Source organism: Lathamus discolor, chromosome 5, assembly GCF_037157495.1.
Source record: "Lathamus discolor isolate bLatDis1 chromosome 5, bLatDis1.hap1, whole genome shotgun sequence".
NCBI lineage: Eukaryota > Metazoa > Chordata > Aves > Psittaciformes > Psittacidae > Lathamus > Lathamus discolor.
This window is the reverse complement of record NC_088888.1, coordinates 57,888,466-57,903,948: the sequence shown is the minus strand read 5'-3', so window position 1 is coordinate 57,903,948 and position 15,483 is coordinate 57,888,466. Positions and strand designations below refer to the sequence as shown.

The 15,483-nt window shown below is 37.4% G+C and overlaps 1 protein-coding gene across 3 annotated transcripts in view; it reads right to left on the bottom strand.

Moving 5' to 3' along the window:
• Positions 1-15,483, bottom strand: part of MAN1A1 (mannosidase alpha class 1A member 1) — a 150,264-nt gene that overhangs the window by 92,467 nt on the left and 42,314 nt on the right. For all 3 annotated transcript variants that reach the window (XM_065680985.1, XM_065680986.1, XM_065680987.1), the window contains exon 3: positions 7,565-7,680. In XM_065680985.1, the coding sequence (XP_065537057.1) occupies positions 7,565-7,680 (116 nt within the window). The remainder of the gene's footprint in view (positions 1-7,564; positions 7,681-15,483) is intronic.

The following is a 15,483-nucleotide window of genomic DNA, read 5'->3' as shown; positions in this document are numbered from 1 at the left end:
TTACGTGAAGAAGTGGTATGGTAGGAAAAGGGAACTGTCTCTAGAAGTAGCTGATTTCTGCTACACCAACTTTACCCTTCTTTCTGGTTTGATTTTTGATATTTTTTTTTGTATTATATATTTAAGACACCACACCTTGATCATTACCCCCTTTTCATATTTTTAACCAGCATCCACATGCATTTTGCACAAACAAGTCTGTATATTTCTACTCAGCAGTCAAATCCTAAGTAAGCAATGTTATTTTTTATTTTGCCCTCAGATCCATTTGCACACAAGGACATCTCTACAATAAAATGACAGAACAGTTGAGTGTTACCCCATTTTGACTTGACAATGAAGGTTTTTAAACCAAGAGAAGAACCATAGCTTAGAAACATTCAAGAAGCTGCAGTTTAACTAGTAAAGCTATCAAACTAACTCCTTTTAAAAAAAGGGAAGTTGTTTGTACCTTAGAAAGATCCGTCTTCAAAAAACAACAGATATTACCAAACACGGCATAGGGGGATAAGTTCCAAGAGTTATATTAGATAGTTCATATTACTCTGCTTCTGTATTTCATTTGCAAACCTATGACAGATCAATCTAATATCAGCTGCATCTCACCCTTCCATAAACTGTAAGATTAAGTCAATAACTGGTAAGCTACTGAAGTTTCAACCAGCTGTGGCTGAACTTAAGGATGAAAGCGCTGTTCAGACAACAAAACTACTGTCAGCTGGGCTTCCCTGAAGCCCTTCTCCTTATGGATGCCTTCAGCTTTCAAAAAAATCAGATCAGTATTCACACCCTTCTGGACAACTTCCTTAATTTTCTTTCCTGAAAGTCTTCCTCTCCACAAATTTGTAGATCAAGGCCAAAATAGTTTCTATGTTTTCTCATGGGAAGTCACCCTCATTTACAAGCCTGGCATTTGAAATACAACTCAATTGTATTTATCTAGTATCAGCTTCCACCTGGCACGCATCAAGCACTGGTACTTACTCTGCCATTCATAATTCAATTGGAGAAAATACTGTGTGCTTTTTATGCGGATGAATATGTTCACAGTAATCAACTCACCTTAATTTATATTTGATAAAGAGCTTACTCTCTTAGTTTTTATAAAGACCCAAATAAGGCCACAAATCCCACCAAAGTATTTGTTCCAGTCTTCTTTATTACAGATTCTTTATAATCTTTTTTTTTCCTTCAAAACAGTAACAAAATGTACTGTGCCACTACAAACAGACCATATCCTTCAGGTTAATAAACTGTGCAAGAAAACACCAGGGACCCTACACTGAACAATGTTGAATAATGTATATAATATTAGATTAAAAAATGGACACAAAGGGCCTGCACTTCAAGTGAGAGAGATACATAATTATTATTATATAATAATAGTAAACATATTATTGAACATAATAATGATTAATCTAAACATATAATAGCATAATTAATATAAATATGTTAACATAATTAAACATAATACAGCATCAGGGACTGTAGTGACAGGACAAGGGGTAATGGGTTAAAACTTAAACAGGGGAAGTTTAAATTGGATATAAGGAGGAAATTCTTTCCTGTTAGGGTGGTGAGACACTGGAATCGGTTGCACAGGGAGGTTGTGAGTGCTCCATCCCTGGCAGTGTTCAAGGCCAGGTTGGATGAAGCCTTGTGTGGGATGGTTTAGTGAGAGGTGTCCCTGTCCATGGCAGGGGGTTGGAACTAGATGATCTTGAGGTCCTTTCCAACCCTAACTATTCTATGATTCTATAATTAATATTAAATAATAATAATTCCCTGTTGAAGCAAAAAGGCTGGAAACAACAACAAATCTTAGCATTTTCAAGCAGTCCAGGTAATATGACAGAGACGAAGATCACTACCATAGATCACTTAAAGCTACTACATTTTAACTACTTGCAGTTGTGGGGAAACAAAGTTTCATTCATATTCCACAAATTGAGTGTAATTTAGTGGCAGCTTGCTAAAATAGTTCCTCTAGCCAAGGGGAGCAATTTTAGCCACCGTTTTATTGCAAGTGTTGAAGTCTGGCTATTGCATAACATGCTATTTAACCTTGCTGAAGTGCCCACATAGCAAACTGTAAGATCCTAAGCAGGCGCAAAAAGGAAATGTTACTGAAGGAATTAAAGATCTCTAGCAGCAAAATAACTGCATTTAATAATAAATTTGCAGGATCTCCTTTTAGACCAGCAAAATAATTTCTTATTCATAATCAAAACAAAATCAAATCACTTTGAAGTCTGACATTTTGAGTGTACTAAAACAAGTTATGTGGCAAACTAGTAAATAAGTAGTCCACAAACTAAAGAACCATTTTCAATTTCTGGCTTCCTTAATCTTCCTCACAGACCCATTAAACATTTATTTGAAGCCCATTTCCTCATACATCCCACACGTTTTTTTGTTGGCTTCGCTTTTTTGCGTGGTTTTTGTTTTTTTTTTTTTTTTTTTTGGGGGGGGGGGGGTTTAACAGGAAAGCTATTCTGTTGCAAATTGTTGTATAAGGAAACTTTCTGATTTTCCCACAAAGAGAAAAAAGCACCAAAAATAAAGCAAGAGAAAAACATCTGCCTCCAAGCCAGAACATTAGGTTATAGGCTGTTAAATATAATTACAAGTCAATAATAACACCTATAGTTTGAGAGTAGTAGGATTTAAATCTGCAAATGCTGAAGTTTGAAATAAACAATCTGAATTCTAAAAGTCTATCTTGTCACTGACTACCCAAGCACAGATAGACTTGAAGCAAAGATAGATGCTGGAAGCATTAATTAGTAGATCCAAATACTATTTGCTATTCTGGGATCTTGGAAAAAGGATATGTTAATCTATACATGGCAGCAGAGATAAACATAATTCCAAATTTCTATGCTTTTCCTACTCTTTTTTTATTCGCAAAATAGAAGACATACTACACATTAAACTACACTGCATGAAGCAGAACACACAGCTTCTTTAAAAGACACTCAAATTTGCAAAGCTAAGAACAAAGATAAAAATCAAAACTGGTAAGTAAGCCTTCAAGCTTCAGGGTTGGTTATAAAATCAGACACAGTGACTGACTGACCTCTGAAAACAGATTTGCTTAAGAGTGCTGGCAGGACACAAGAATGAAAGCACCCTTGCTGTCTTACTCATTCCCTTCTCTTTATGCAGTTCCTCAATTCATTTACTACCTATCTTTAAGAGCAAATAATGAGCTGCTCTTTATACTCTTCCCACAGCACAACAGCAGCTCATTCCTAGGCTGATCCACCCTGTGCAGTTAACAAGGGAAGTTATCTGTGATGAGACAGATAACGCACAATGAGTCAATGCTCGCACAAAATGTCAACTGAAGTCAACTAAATTATATCCACATAGGTAGAGCTATTGAACAAACGTGCTGCCACTTGTGTCTGACTGAGCAATCATAACTTCCTGCCATCCTTCATTTTGATGAAAAGTAGAGAGGGATGAGGCAAACAAATCCACTAGTAACCAACAGGAAGATTATTTTTGTGTGAATACAGATTCACCTTTGAGGTATCTTAAAAGAAACAATTTTCTTCTTCTCCCAGTAAACGCATGGCTTCCTGCTCCATACCTGGTTCCCATTCTGGTTCTACCTGACTACACCCACATCAGACAGCTTATCAGTGGGTCAGAGAATGAATTCAAGCACCATCTCATATCATTAAATTGTTAGCACCCTCTGGTCTGGTTTGGGCCCTTCTTGTTCCAGCCAATGTTCAGGCGTGCTTTAGGACACCATGTAGGCCAAGGACTGTTCACAGTATGCTGTATGGGCAAGACTCTCCTTTTGAGGGGAAGGAGCTTGGCAGGGCTGAGTAAGACGGGGACAGATCCATCAGTGTTATCCTAAAGATGTTGGGGTCTTTCTGGGTGTAGATGTGAAGAACCATCAATCCCAGCACTTAATAAATGCCAACCCTACTGCTTTGCCACACGGCTCAGCTCTTGCACCACTGCTCCTCAACTCCTGACCCCTTCATCCATCTCATTAAAATCCCTCTTCCAGTTTCTCTTACCGAGTATGAATTCAGTGCGTTTCACCCCTTGCACTGCAGGGCCCAATACCTTTTTCCTCCCTAGTGTGATGATAAAGTTGGGTGGTTGGGTGTTGGTACAGAAACTCTTTCAAAAGGCTATGAATGCTCTATGTGTGTGCAGGTTCTAAAGCAAATAATGAAAAAATGAAACCAGAGCAACACCCAGATGTGCGTAGTTGTAGCTAGGAAACAGCCAAGCTCCCTAGTGATCCCTTGAAAGACTGGCTCCTTTTTCCTCTGTTGCAATGTACGGATAGACAACCCAGCCCAGTGCAGCTTTGCACAGGGCCATGCAAGAGCACTGTGCAAAGGTTGTGTGGGCAGCAGCATGCATGGGGAGGTCACACCAAATTGTCAGCTATACTAACTGAAGAGCAAAGACACCCCCCACAGGGGTGAAGTGATTTAATGGAAAACAGGTCACACGTCCACGATACAAAGACTGGATTTAGCCAACGCAAATGTCAACTCTTTCAAAAGGTATGAGTATTTCTAAATCTCTTACAATACTGACAGAATCAGAAAACCTCAGGAACTTAATTCCTGAAAGACTACTCAGTTTGGCTGAAACTACAGCAGTGTATCAAATACAAGGAATTTCAGCAGTTATGTTTTAGTTTGGAAAAAATAGTTAGTTTACTTTGGAAAAAAATTAGTTTTAGCAGTTTTAGTTGGAAAAAATTCCAAGCATTCCAATGTGAATATCCCAGTTATAAAACCTCAGGGCTACCAGCTCCAGCTATAATAAAAATAGCTTCAGTGTTACATACTCCAAAAGGTGAAGCTTCCAAACAAGTCCACTCACAAAATTATAAAGATTCACAAGTTTGCCGAGAAAGGTAGTGTTTATTTAGTTTTCTAGAATTTTCCTTCAAAACCAGAACAGTCTGCTTGCTTTAGAAAGGTAAAAAAGAGTAGCCCTGACAACTAATTCACTGAATTGGGGGATTAAAATCTTAACATGTGAAGAGATTATGGAACTTCCCATTAAATCACCTTTATTCCATAAATCCTTTTCTGCAGCTAAACTAGTGCTTACTTTACAAAGTGACATTTGGAAACTTTCATGACTGGGTGATAAGAATGATCAAGTGCTGGCCAAATAGTTCAACATGTACAATGAGTTTCTGAGCTATTACAGACTTCTAGAGGACAATTTGCTTTATCCAGCTACACCGATGTAGAATATAAAAAGCAAAGATTCTGATACATAATACAGTCACAGCTATTCTTGTAAAGAACATCTTAAAGAAAATTTATTATTTAAAAACCATAGTTTTAAGATAAAATAGAAAAAAAATAATAGTATTTATAAAAATAAAGGGCAAACACGCTTGCTCAGAAGCTAATTAAGCAGTCACTGCCCAGGAAATTACCAGAAACGTCAAAGAGAAGCATGTTTTATACTACTCGCAAGAAGTAACACTTAAGGCTATGTCAGTCTGTCAGCTTTTAAAACCTAATTCACTTCCATGGAAGAAAGATTTCTAAAACAGAAGCAAGTAAGACTGTATGAAACGTTAATACATAAAATGTCAAGTAATGCCTGATAAATGCTTAAACACAAACAAGTGGACCCTGCTGTTCTTTGTGTTAAATAATTTCAAACTTAAAGCTATAAAATACAAATAAAAAGCAGCATTTGAAACTGGAACTCATATTTTAAGGTGGAAAACCAATAAAGAGTTTAGTTGAGTAGCTTCGAACAATTCAGCCACTAAACAAACTGACATCGATTATTAAAGCTGGTGTTACGGTTATTTATTCTCATTTCCTCACTTTGCTTTAGGAAAATTCATCTACACATTAGTGATAACAATGTAATATTCTATACGATTGTGAAGTATTATGAAAATAATTTTATGAAGTGTTGAACTCAAGGCAGCTATTTACAGTAATATCAGGAGGAAGGTATTGTTCCTTAAGCACATCTGTATCGTCTGTAGTTTTAGTAGATCTGCTGGATTGCTACACTGACCGACTAACAACACAAATTTTCAGACTGAAAGACTTCATAGCTTTTAAGCATACTGAGAAATTTTATAAATTTTATAAAATTTATAAAAATTTTACAATAAATTTTATAATAAATTTTATAATAAATTTTATATTTTATAAAAATTTTATAAAATTTTATAAATTAAAATTTTTAAAAGTACATCAGTTAATAAGAGGAGCTAACATTGTACGCAATACCTGGAAGTTACCAGTGCAAAACACAGCAAGATTTATGTAACCCCAAAGATTTTAGTGCTATTCATGTAAATCACTCTACTGCACTTTATAATGTTCCTCCAAGTGGAGCTCAGGTCTTCTGTTAAAGTGGAGTTTGCTATTTTCTATTGTGTTTTGCTCTTACATTTTTAAACATGTTAATAATGCTACGCTGATAAGACAGGAATTTAATATTAAAAAAATTCCCTTAGGAAAAAAAAATCCACCTTATGCACAAGATAAACATAGCATGTATATCTGACACTACTTGGAAGCACAGTTCAACATCCTGTATTTACATTATTAACTTAAACATAAATGCGCACTAAATTACTGCTTATATAAACTATAATACCCACTCTTATTAACTCCTCCTTCTTAAAATGGTAATTAATGCTCAAGCATGTAAAAGAAGCTAATCAATCCTGACTTTTCTGCATAACATATTAGAAGGAGTACTTTGTTTGCAGAAGGTGTTTCTGCCATTATGCATGTCAACTACAAGAGCTTTTAAGCGCTTGCTATACTGTGCCTACAGCCCTTTCCTACTTCACTACACCTATCAGTAAATGCACTCCATTAGCTCTCTGTATCGAGGAATTCCAATAAATACTCTGGCCTACAAAGAAAAAACAATTTACCAATTTAATCGAAGTTTTACAGAGATTCTTGCTTGTTCAGGGCCTTTCTAGGACAAAAACTTTAATAATGAACTTTGCTCTTGGATGCATATTTACCAGTTAAGAGGATGATTTGTAGATGACAGTTGTGATGACTTGGGGCCTCATAAGACTAGCGCAGCTCAGTTTGTGCAAACAGTTCAGCCTAACTCTTGGGGTTCAACTTGGGGTTCAACTTTACTAGAATACACAACTTAAATGGCATGTACGGCGTGTAGCTTTCTCTAAATGCAAGTCTAATTTGTGGAAGATTTCACAAAGTGAAAATGTAAAGTGTTTACATAACTAAAAAATTAATGCTTGAAGTGTCCTGATTCTTCTCTCCAAAAGAACTGAGAAGTTTCTTTACAATGGTAAATACTCTGTCTCTTTTTCTTTCTTTTAGTTCAGGTCATTGCCTCCTATCTATCCAAATTTCTCATACTGAAAAACTGCATGTATAAGCAGAGTAGTAACTTCATTGTATTTCTGCTTCCTGCCTTATTTTATCTGTCAGTGATCTAAATTCTGTAGCCTAGTATCATGCTTGCAATATTAGAACACAGTCCTCAACTGACCCCTGGAGATTAAACAGAGCATTAAATGTTAATCAGTAACACTACTTACCACATTGAAATCTAAGTTTTTTTCAACCCACTCCTTGGCTTCCTTGAATTCCTCTTTCATTTCCATGATGTATAGTGTATCAAGGGCATCCACTATTGTTGCTCCTTGAATGTTACCTGAAATACATGAAAAATCAGAGATTTATTTTCCAACAGAAGGCTTTTCAGTTAGAACCAATTAATTTAAATTAATTCTAATTTCAAAATCTAATTTCATTTAATCCAATTAAAAATTGGGCATATAAACATTCAAGTGGTCTACTAGTAATTCACAGCCTTAACTTTGATTCCCGTGCCACAACACAACATCGTAACACACTCTCTTTTTTAGCAGCTGCTAATTGCTTATAACATCCTCTTTGGAATGTCCTTTTCTTTCTCTGAATGAAGTAACCTATATGTTTTTCCCCAGATATTCCACTAACAAAACTGCAGTACACTTTGGTAAGAAGGATATCATATCTTTCCAGAGCCAAGCTCACATATTTGGAGCTTGGCTGCCCTTCTCTCATGTTAAAGGAAGAACTTTCCTTTGAGCTTGGAAAAGTAACTTGCATTTTTCCTGAGATCATGAGAAAGTGAGAGCAATTGTGGAAAACTGATGGAGGACACGTGTTCGAGAGCAGTACTACAAAGGCTCTGGAGATGTTAGTAACTCCATGCAACAAAAGCTTGTACTTGAAATTCTTACAACATAAGCCTGAAGTGAGTAATTTTGATGTGAGATAAATAAATGTACAACCCTACCAAAGTGAAATATTATTAGTCTGTACCAAAACCTTCAGACCAAAGACTTAGATATGCTCCATTTTACTTCCTTTGTTAAACCTGCTTCTGTTTTTCAATCTCTCCTTTACTAACAGCATCATTTATTCCATGTGAGTGATTCATATAGAGTATGTAAAATTGCCCACAAGCTAGTTAACTGAAGAGAAAGCAAAAGAAATCAGTCAGCATAAAACTTCAAGTGGACCATCAAGCAGCATCTACAGAGCATCCTTTCCCATTTAACACTTGAAATCTTTAGCAATGATCTGGAGGAAAAGAAAATAAATAAATATATAAAAAACCCCAAAGAACAAAACCTACTGCTAAAAAGATTTGTGGATGATTAACGAAGATGACTGACATTTCATAATAGCATGATACAAAGCACAGAGCATTCTAGATCACTTCTGGGTAATCCAGAGTGGGACCATTTAAACAGCATGCTTTTTTAATATCTAAAAATACTAAGGTATGTGTACAGAAATAAGAGAAGCAGATTGCATTACAGAATGGAGTAGCGCTTCAGGGCAGGTGGGAAGAGCAGAATAAAAAACAAAAGTGATCAGAAGATGGGTAACTTTGTATGAGTTTCCAGGGTGTCACTGCAGGGAGAACTGCTGTGGATGACAAGCTTATTAGCACAGTTCTGTGACTGAGCGTACGTGGCCATATGGTTTAAGAACCACAACTGGCTTATGGCCAAATTGTTTGGAGGATGGGCCAAAAGAAGCTTTTGTCAAGTAAAGGTTTTTAGACATGTCTTATTGGTTGATGAGAAGCTAAACATGAGACAGCAGTGTGTGCTTGCGGCTTAGAAAGCCAACAATGTGAAGCTGCAGCAAAACTAGTGTGACCAGCAGGTAGAGGCTGGTGATCCTGCCCCTCTACTCTGCTCTCGTGAGAGACCTCACTTGGAGTATTGTGCTCAGCTCTGGGAATCCCAACATAACAGAGACATGGACCTGCTAGAGTGAGTCCAGAGAAAGGCAGAGATGATCAAAGGGCTGGAACATCTCTCCTGTGGAGACAAGCTGTGAGAGTTGGGCTTGTTCAGCATGGAGAAGAGAAAGCTCAGGGGAGAACTTGGAGCAGCTTCCAGTGCCTAAATGGGGCCTCCCAGAAATCTGGAGAAGGACATTTATAAGAGCATGGAGGAACAGCACAAGGGGGAATGGCTTTAAGCTGACAGAGGGTAGGTTTAGATTAAATATGTCCTGGTTTTAGCAGTAGCAGTCAGTTTTTCTCCTTAGTAGCTGGTGCAGCACTGTGTTTTGACTTTCAGCCTGGGAACAGAGCTGATAACACCAATTGTTTTCAGTTGTTGCTAAGTAATGTTTACTCTGACTAAGGACTTTGTGAGTCTCATGCTCTGCCAGGGATGAGGGGAGGCCGGGAGGAAGCAGAGACAGGACACCTGACCCAAGCTAGCCAAAGAGGTATTCCATACCACAGCATGTCATGCCCAGGCAGGTAACTGGGAGTTACCCGGAAGGGCACGGGCTCTCTTTGGGGGCAGTCGAACTTGTTTGGCAGTGGTATCGTATTCTCTTCCCTTGTTATTTTCTCTTATCATTATTATCATTGGTGGTAGCAGCAGTGATTTGTGTTATACCTAAGTTACTGGGCTGTTCTTATCTCAACCCGTGCGAGTTACATTCTCTCAATTCTCCTCCCCATCCCTCTGGGGAGGGGGAGGAAAGAAAGAGGGAGAAAGGGGTGGAGAGTGAGTGAACGAGCTGTGTGGCTGGGTTTAAACCACAACAAAATATTAGGAAGATATTAGGATACTAGCTGTTAGGATATTAGACATTAGGATATTCTTTACTGTGATGGTGATGAGACACTGGAAAAGGTTGCCCAGAGAAGCTGTGGCTGCCCCATCCCTGGCAGTGTTCCAGGCCAGGTTGGATGGGGCTTTGAGGAACCTGGTCTTAGTGGGAGGTGTCCCTGCCTGTGGCAGAGGGTTCGGAACAAGATGATCTTTGAGGTCCCTTCCAATCGAAACCATTCTATGATTCTATGATATTTTGGCCAAAAGATTCTGTAATAGAATACTGCCAGGATGCCAGAGGCAATGCATGTTGGTACACTTTATAGCTTGTTTACTATTTTGTTCCCATCCCTTATTTACCAAGTGTGTGGTTTGGTTCTCCAGAATATCCATATTCCTTGCCATCAAATATAATACATATACACACAGACATAATAGGGATACATGTATGCGAAACAGGTGAAGATTTGTGGTCTACTAGCATTTCATACTGAACAGTACATGGAGGAAAGTTTCAGACATGTCCCAGTGCACTGTCTATAACTGGATGGAAGCCAGACCCCTTACTCTTCTCGAATTCAACAGCTTTTCTTTTTTTGACTCTGTGTCATATTCTGATGGAAGGAAACTATGGTAACACATACAACAAAAATGGAAGGTAAGGAAAGATTAAGTGGCCTCAGGTCATACATTAGCTCCCTCACCTATGATAGCTCACCATCCAACAAGTGTAATAAACTAGGATTTCTTGTTCTTGCATGACTGTACAAGTTGAACAGAATACTGGGTTTTCTTCCAGGAAATGTTACATTTCTGTGTTTCTGATATGAAGTATGAAAGTTAATGAAGGACATTTATATCTGTAATGTCTTTAACGCAATCGAATTCAGCACATACAAATAATAATAGATATCCCTTAAAGTGAAAATGTTAAAAAATTTCCTTTATTATTGTCAGAAGAGCTGCTCTTTAGGGTTACTTTGTACCACTGTAGAGAAAACAAAGAAAATTTTATACATAGCTGTATTTGAATTGCACTTAGTATCACCCTGATGATCTTAGACTCATTGTTTTCAGCCAGTGAGGCAAACCTATTTTGTCATCTTCCAGTTACTGTAAGTTGAGGAAGCTCAGTCAAAGCACATGTATTCTACGGAATCTTCCTCTAGTTTGTAGTTTCAGACTCAACATTCCAACCAAAAATACAGAAACATAAACTGTCACAATATTTTCTTAATCTGGCCTTTAAAAACAATTCAGATTTTCTTAACATGGGGAGTATGAACAGATACATTTTCATATTTAACGTTACAAAGTAAGAAATCAATCAAGTGTCCAAATTTTTTCAGCTGTATATGCATTGGACATGAACAACTGAACTATGTTATTCTCAATATACTCAAGGACACATATAGGTTTGACAAAGGTAACATATTTATTTGAGCTGTAGGTTTCTTACAGCACTGTTTCAAAAGCTAAGATTGCAAAACAATGTTTTCCTTTATCTGAAGTTCACTGAAAAGTCTCCTATCCAATATCATTAGCAATTTAAAGCGTCATGAATGATTAATTATTAAAGTATGCTATGCCAAAACATGGAAATCTTACTTAAGTACTGGCAAACCCTCAGAAACCCTAACATATTTAATTTGAGTCACTATTACCAGCTGGTAAGAGTGGGAAAAGAAACAATTTCAATGTTTTTAGAGATCTAGCTTTTCATATGTGTAATATGAAACAATGTTGTGGTATTTCTAGAATCCTTCTCTAGTCTCCTATTTTTATTTTGATATATTGTTTATATTATATATGTTTTAGTGTATTTTATATATTATTGTTATTTACATATTTAATGTATTACACATAGCTATGCTCCTGCGAGGAGCAGAGAGTTGGACTTGATGACCCTTATGGGTCCCTTCTAACTCAAGATATTTTCCGATTCTATGATCTGTGCATTTTGGGGCCAGCTCTGGTGTCTGCATTTAATGGAGCTCAATGAAATTTTCCTCCATTGCTTCACCACGCAGTTTAGCTACCTGTTTCATTACAAGCTACCTTGTTTTTTTGAACATGCTGCCTACTGATTTGGTATTTCCACCCCTTACAAAGGGTACGGCTCCCAACAAAGAACAATAAATCCTTGTTCATTTCACCTATGCCACTTTTTGTGGGTTTTCAACCTTTTCTATTTTTTTTGAGTTCAAGTCTGCCCAGTTCTGTGCATTAACTTAGAATTGTATCTCCTGTGCCACTATGTGTCAGTTTAAATTTAAGTATTTTAGACCTCATTTGCTATTTCAAAGTGCAGTTATCATCTGTTGGGGAATCCTTCTGGGTTCATGAAACTGCTCCAGTTTGACATTGTCTTAGCTACCTCAAGTAACTTGTTAGTGCTGCCAAACTGTCAGTCACTCTGGTCACTTGATTTTCCAGAACTGTGATAAGCAATTTGAGAGCATGGCCTCAGCAGCAAAGAATCCCTCCAAAAGACGAGTAATAACCCTGGAAAATGCTTTTTGGAAGTCTAAAAAGGCAATCAACTCATCTTCCTACCAAACAGCTTCTTTGAAAAAAAAAAAAAAAGTAGCTGTGCAGCTTGACCTCATCTCACAAATGCTATGTTGAATCATTCATCCACATATCTGCTAATGTAATTCTTTAGACAAGTTACTATTTAGTTGGGAAGGATGTCGGGCTTACTTCCAAAATTAAGACCACATACCAAAATCTAAATTTCGAAGGAATGCAGCAGCAACAGCGAAGAAAAACAAGATAGTGGGGGGTGGTGAGACATATCAAAGCTTTTCAATTTAAAGCAACATATCGTTTAAATACACATACAAGTAGTTTTCTAGAACTATATTAATAATCTTACAGTTTAAAAATATTTTTATACATTGCAAGCCAGTTTTGAATATGAATTTTGGCATGCTTTAAAAATCTTCATACACCTCAATTCTCCATACAAGAAAGTATGAAAATCCGTTCAAAGTGGGAGGAATGGGATCTTGCTAAATTATAGTGCTTTTCCTTTGCAGATTTGAGTATTTATTAAATGCCTCCCTTTTCCCCTCCAGAAAAGTTCCTTTTTTCCACTTGCAGAGACTAATTATACTATGCCCACAAGTTACAATATTATTAAACTGGCAACACTGCACACGAAAGACAGTTACAGGTAATTAAAAAAGCCCTTTAGTAACACTCACTGAAGTGCAGAAAACACTTCTAGAAAGAGCTCTCGGCTAGCATGGCAATGCTCATTAGTTTTAAAACAAGTACAGAAGGCTTGAAGAGGAATAGCTCCTGGGTTGGGGGGCTGGTAATAGGGTGCTGTGAAAATAAAGGGCAAAACTGGGGCTTTGCCACTTCTGCACTACTAGGGTAGGTGGATAAAGCTCTATTTTAGCTTTATCATTAACAGTAATCTGAAACTTTAAAGGTTGAAGTATTAAAACTCAACAGCACTTACTTGCGGCCTACTTTTACCAGGTATGGGAAGAGAAGGATTAGTACTCAGAGCAGAAGTCACACCAGCATAGGAGATATGCCTTGTTTTGCTGATGCACAGATATGATGCAAACAGATGTTTAGCTGTTAGAACTTACATGATTAGTCTAGAAGTAACTGTACACTTAATGAAATTAAGCTATTAAGAATGCTATGCAGACAACAACTGATGACTTTTCACTTTGCCTTTTCAAATAGTTGTTATTGTTACTAAATTCTTTGTAGTTGGAGCAAACTATAAAAAAAACCACAATAATGTTTGCTACTTGCCAAGACAACATGGTAAAAGCTAAAGTGGAAAATAAAAAGGAAATCAAAACATTATACGGCTGTGTTGAAAAGACTTTGCAATGGTCAGAGGCAAGTATGTAGCTTCGGCTTGAAATTAAAATATTTCAGTTTACATATGTTTAACCTTTCTCTAAAGTTAATTATTTTTAGTGTGCATTTGTGAAAGGAAGCAACTTCTGCTCATAACATGAATATGACTACAGCCTACTAGCCTAAAGAATCCCTCAGTTTATCAAAAACATTCTTCACACACATTGCTCACAGAACGCCAGCAAGATCAAGGCAGCCCTTGTCTTCAAAAGCTGATTTCAGGGACTGGGTTAGGACAAATAAAATGTCATTTCAAAGTTTGGCAGGAAATCCCCAGCTGTAGAAAAGCTCTACTATTTTTAATTTGTATGAGGTGATAAGGATGCTTTTCCTTTCCCCAAGGTCAGAACCACCAGTTGCCATTATCCTTTCTTCCATCATCATCCCACTGACTGAATTCCTCTTCCCTTAGCTTAACAATAGTGTCACTGTAATTGCCAAATTCATGATGGTATTAGCTAAGTCACACCTATATGTAATTACACGTCTTAAAAGCCCATTATATTTTTGTGTTTCAGAGAAACACATCATGCCTGCAAGATACAACCATCATAATGTATCTATCTACATTATAGAATCATAGAATCATAGAATGGTTAGGGTTGGAAAGGACCTCAAGATCATCTAGTTCCAACCCCCCTGCCATGGACAGAGACACCTCTCACTAAACCATCCAACACAAGGCTTCATCCAACCTGGCCTTGAACACTGCCAGGGATGGAGCACTCACAACCTCCCTGTGCAACCGATTCCAGTGTCTCACCACCCTAACAGGAAAGAATTTCATCCTTATATCCAATCTAAACTTCCCCTGTTTAAGTTTTAACCCATTACCCCTTGTCCTGTCACTACAGTCCCTGACAAAGAGTCCCTCCCCAGCAAGGGGAGCAAGGACTATATGCAATACTAGCAAGGACTAAAGAATTAGTACTTTCAAAATTAAGCTTAGAAACAGTACCATTTGGAAACAACTCTCCCCTCCTGTGTCAGGAGAGCTATACTGTCTGTAACCTACACAACATCAAGCACCAGCGAGCTACATCAGAACCTGCAGTTCCCCACAGTGAGGTACTTGAAGTCTTTATCCCGTAACAGACTTTACCAATATATGCAAAGTACTATAACTGCAGCAATTAATTCACAGGAGGGGAAGTGTTCACAGTTAAACAGCTGGCTAATGAAATATGCTATATATTACTTCTATTAAGACAATTAGAAACCCGTGCTTCAGAAAATTGAGACCTGAAACCAAGAAGAAAGATGACCAAGAAATATTTGAGATGTTTATGATGGGTAACAGTAAGCTGAAGGGTCTGACTTCATTTCTGAAGGTTGTAAGTTGATTTGTGGGACACGAACTGGAGGTGACCTATTCTTGGCTAATTCAATTCAGAACTACCTTAGAAGTAAGTCAACAGTTTGCAATCCATTAAAAAAACAAACAAATCCAACAACAAAAAAAAACCCAAACCACTGTCCTTTCAGAGAAA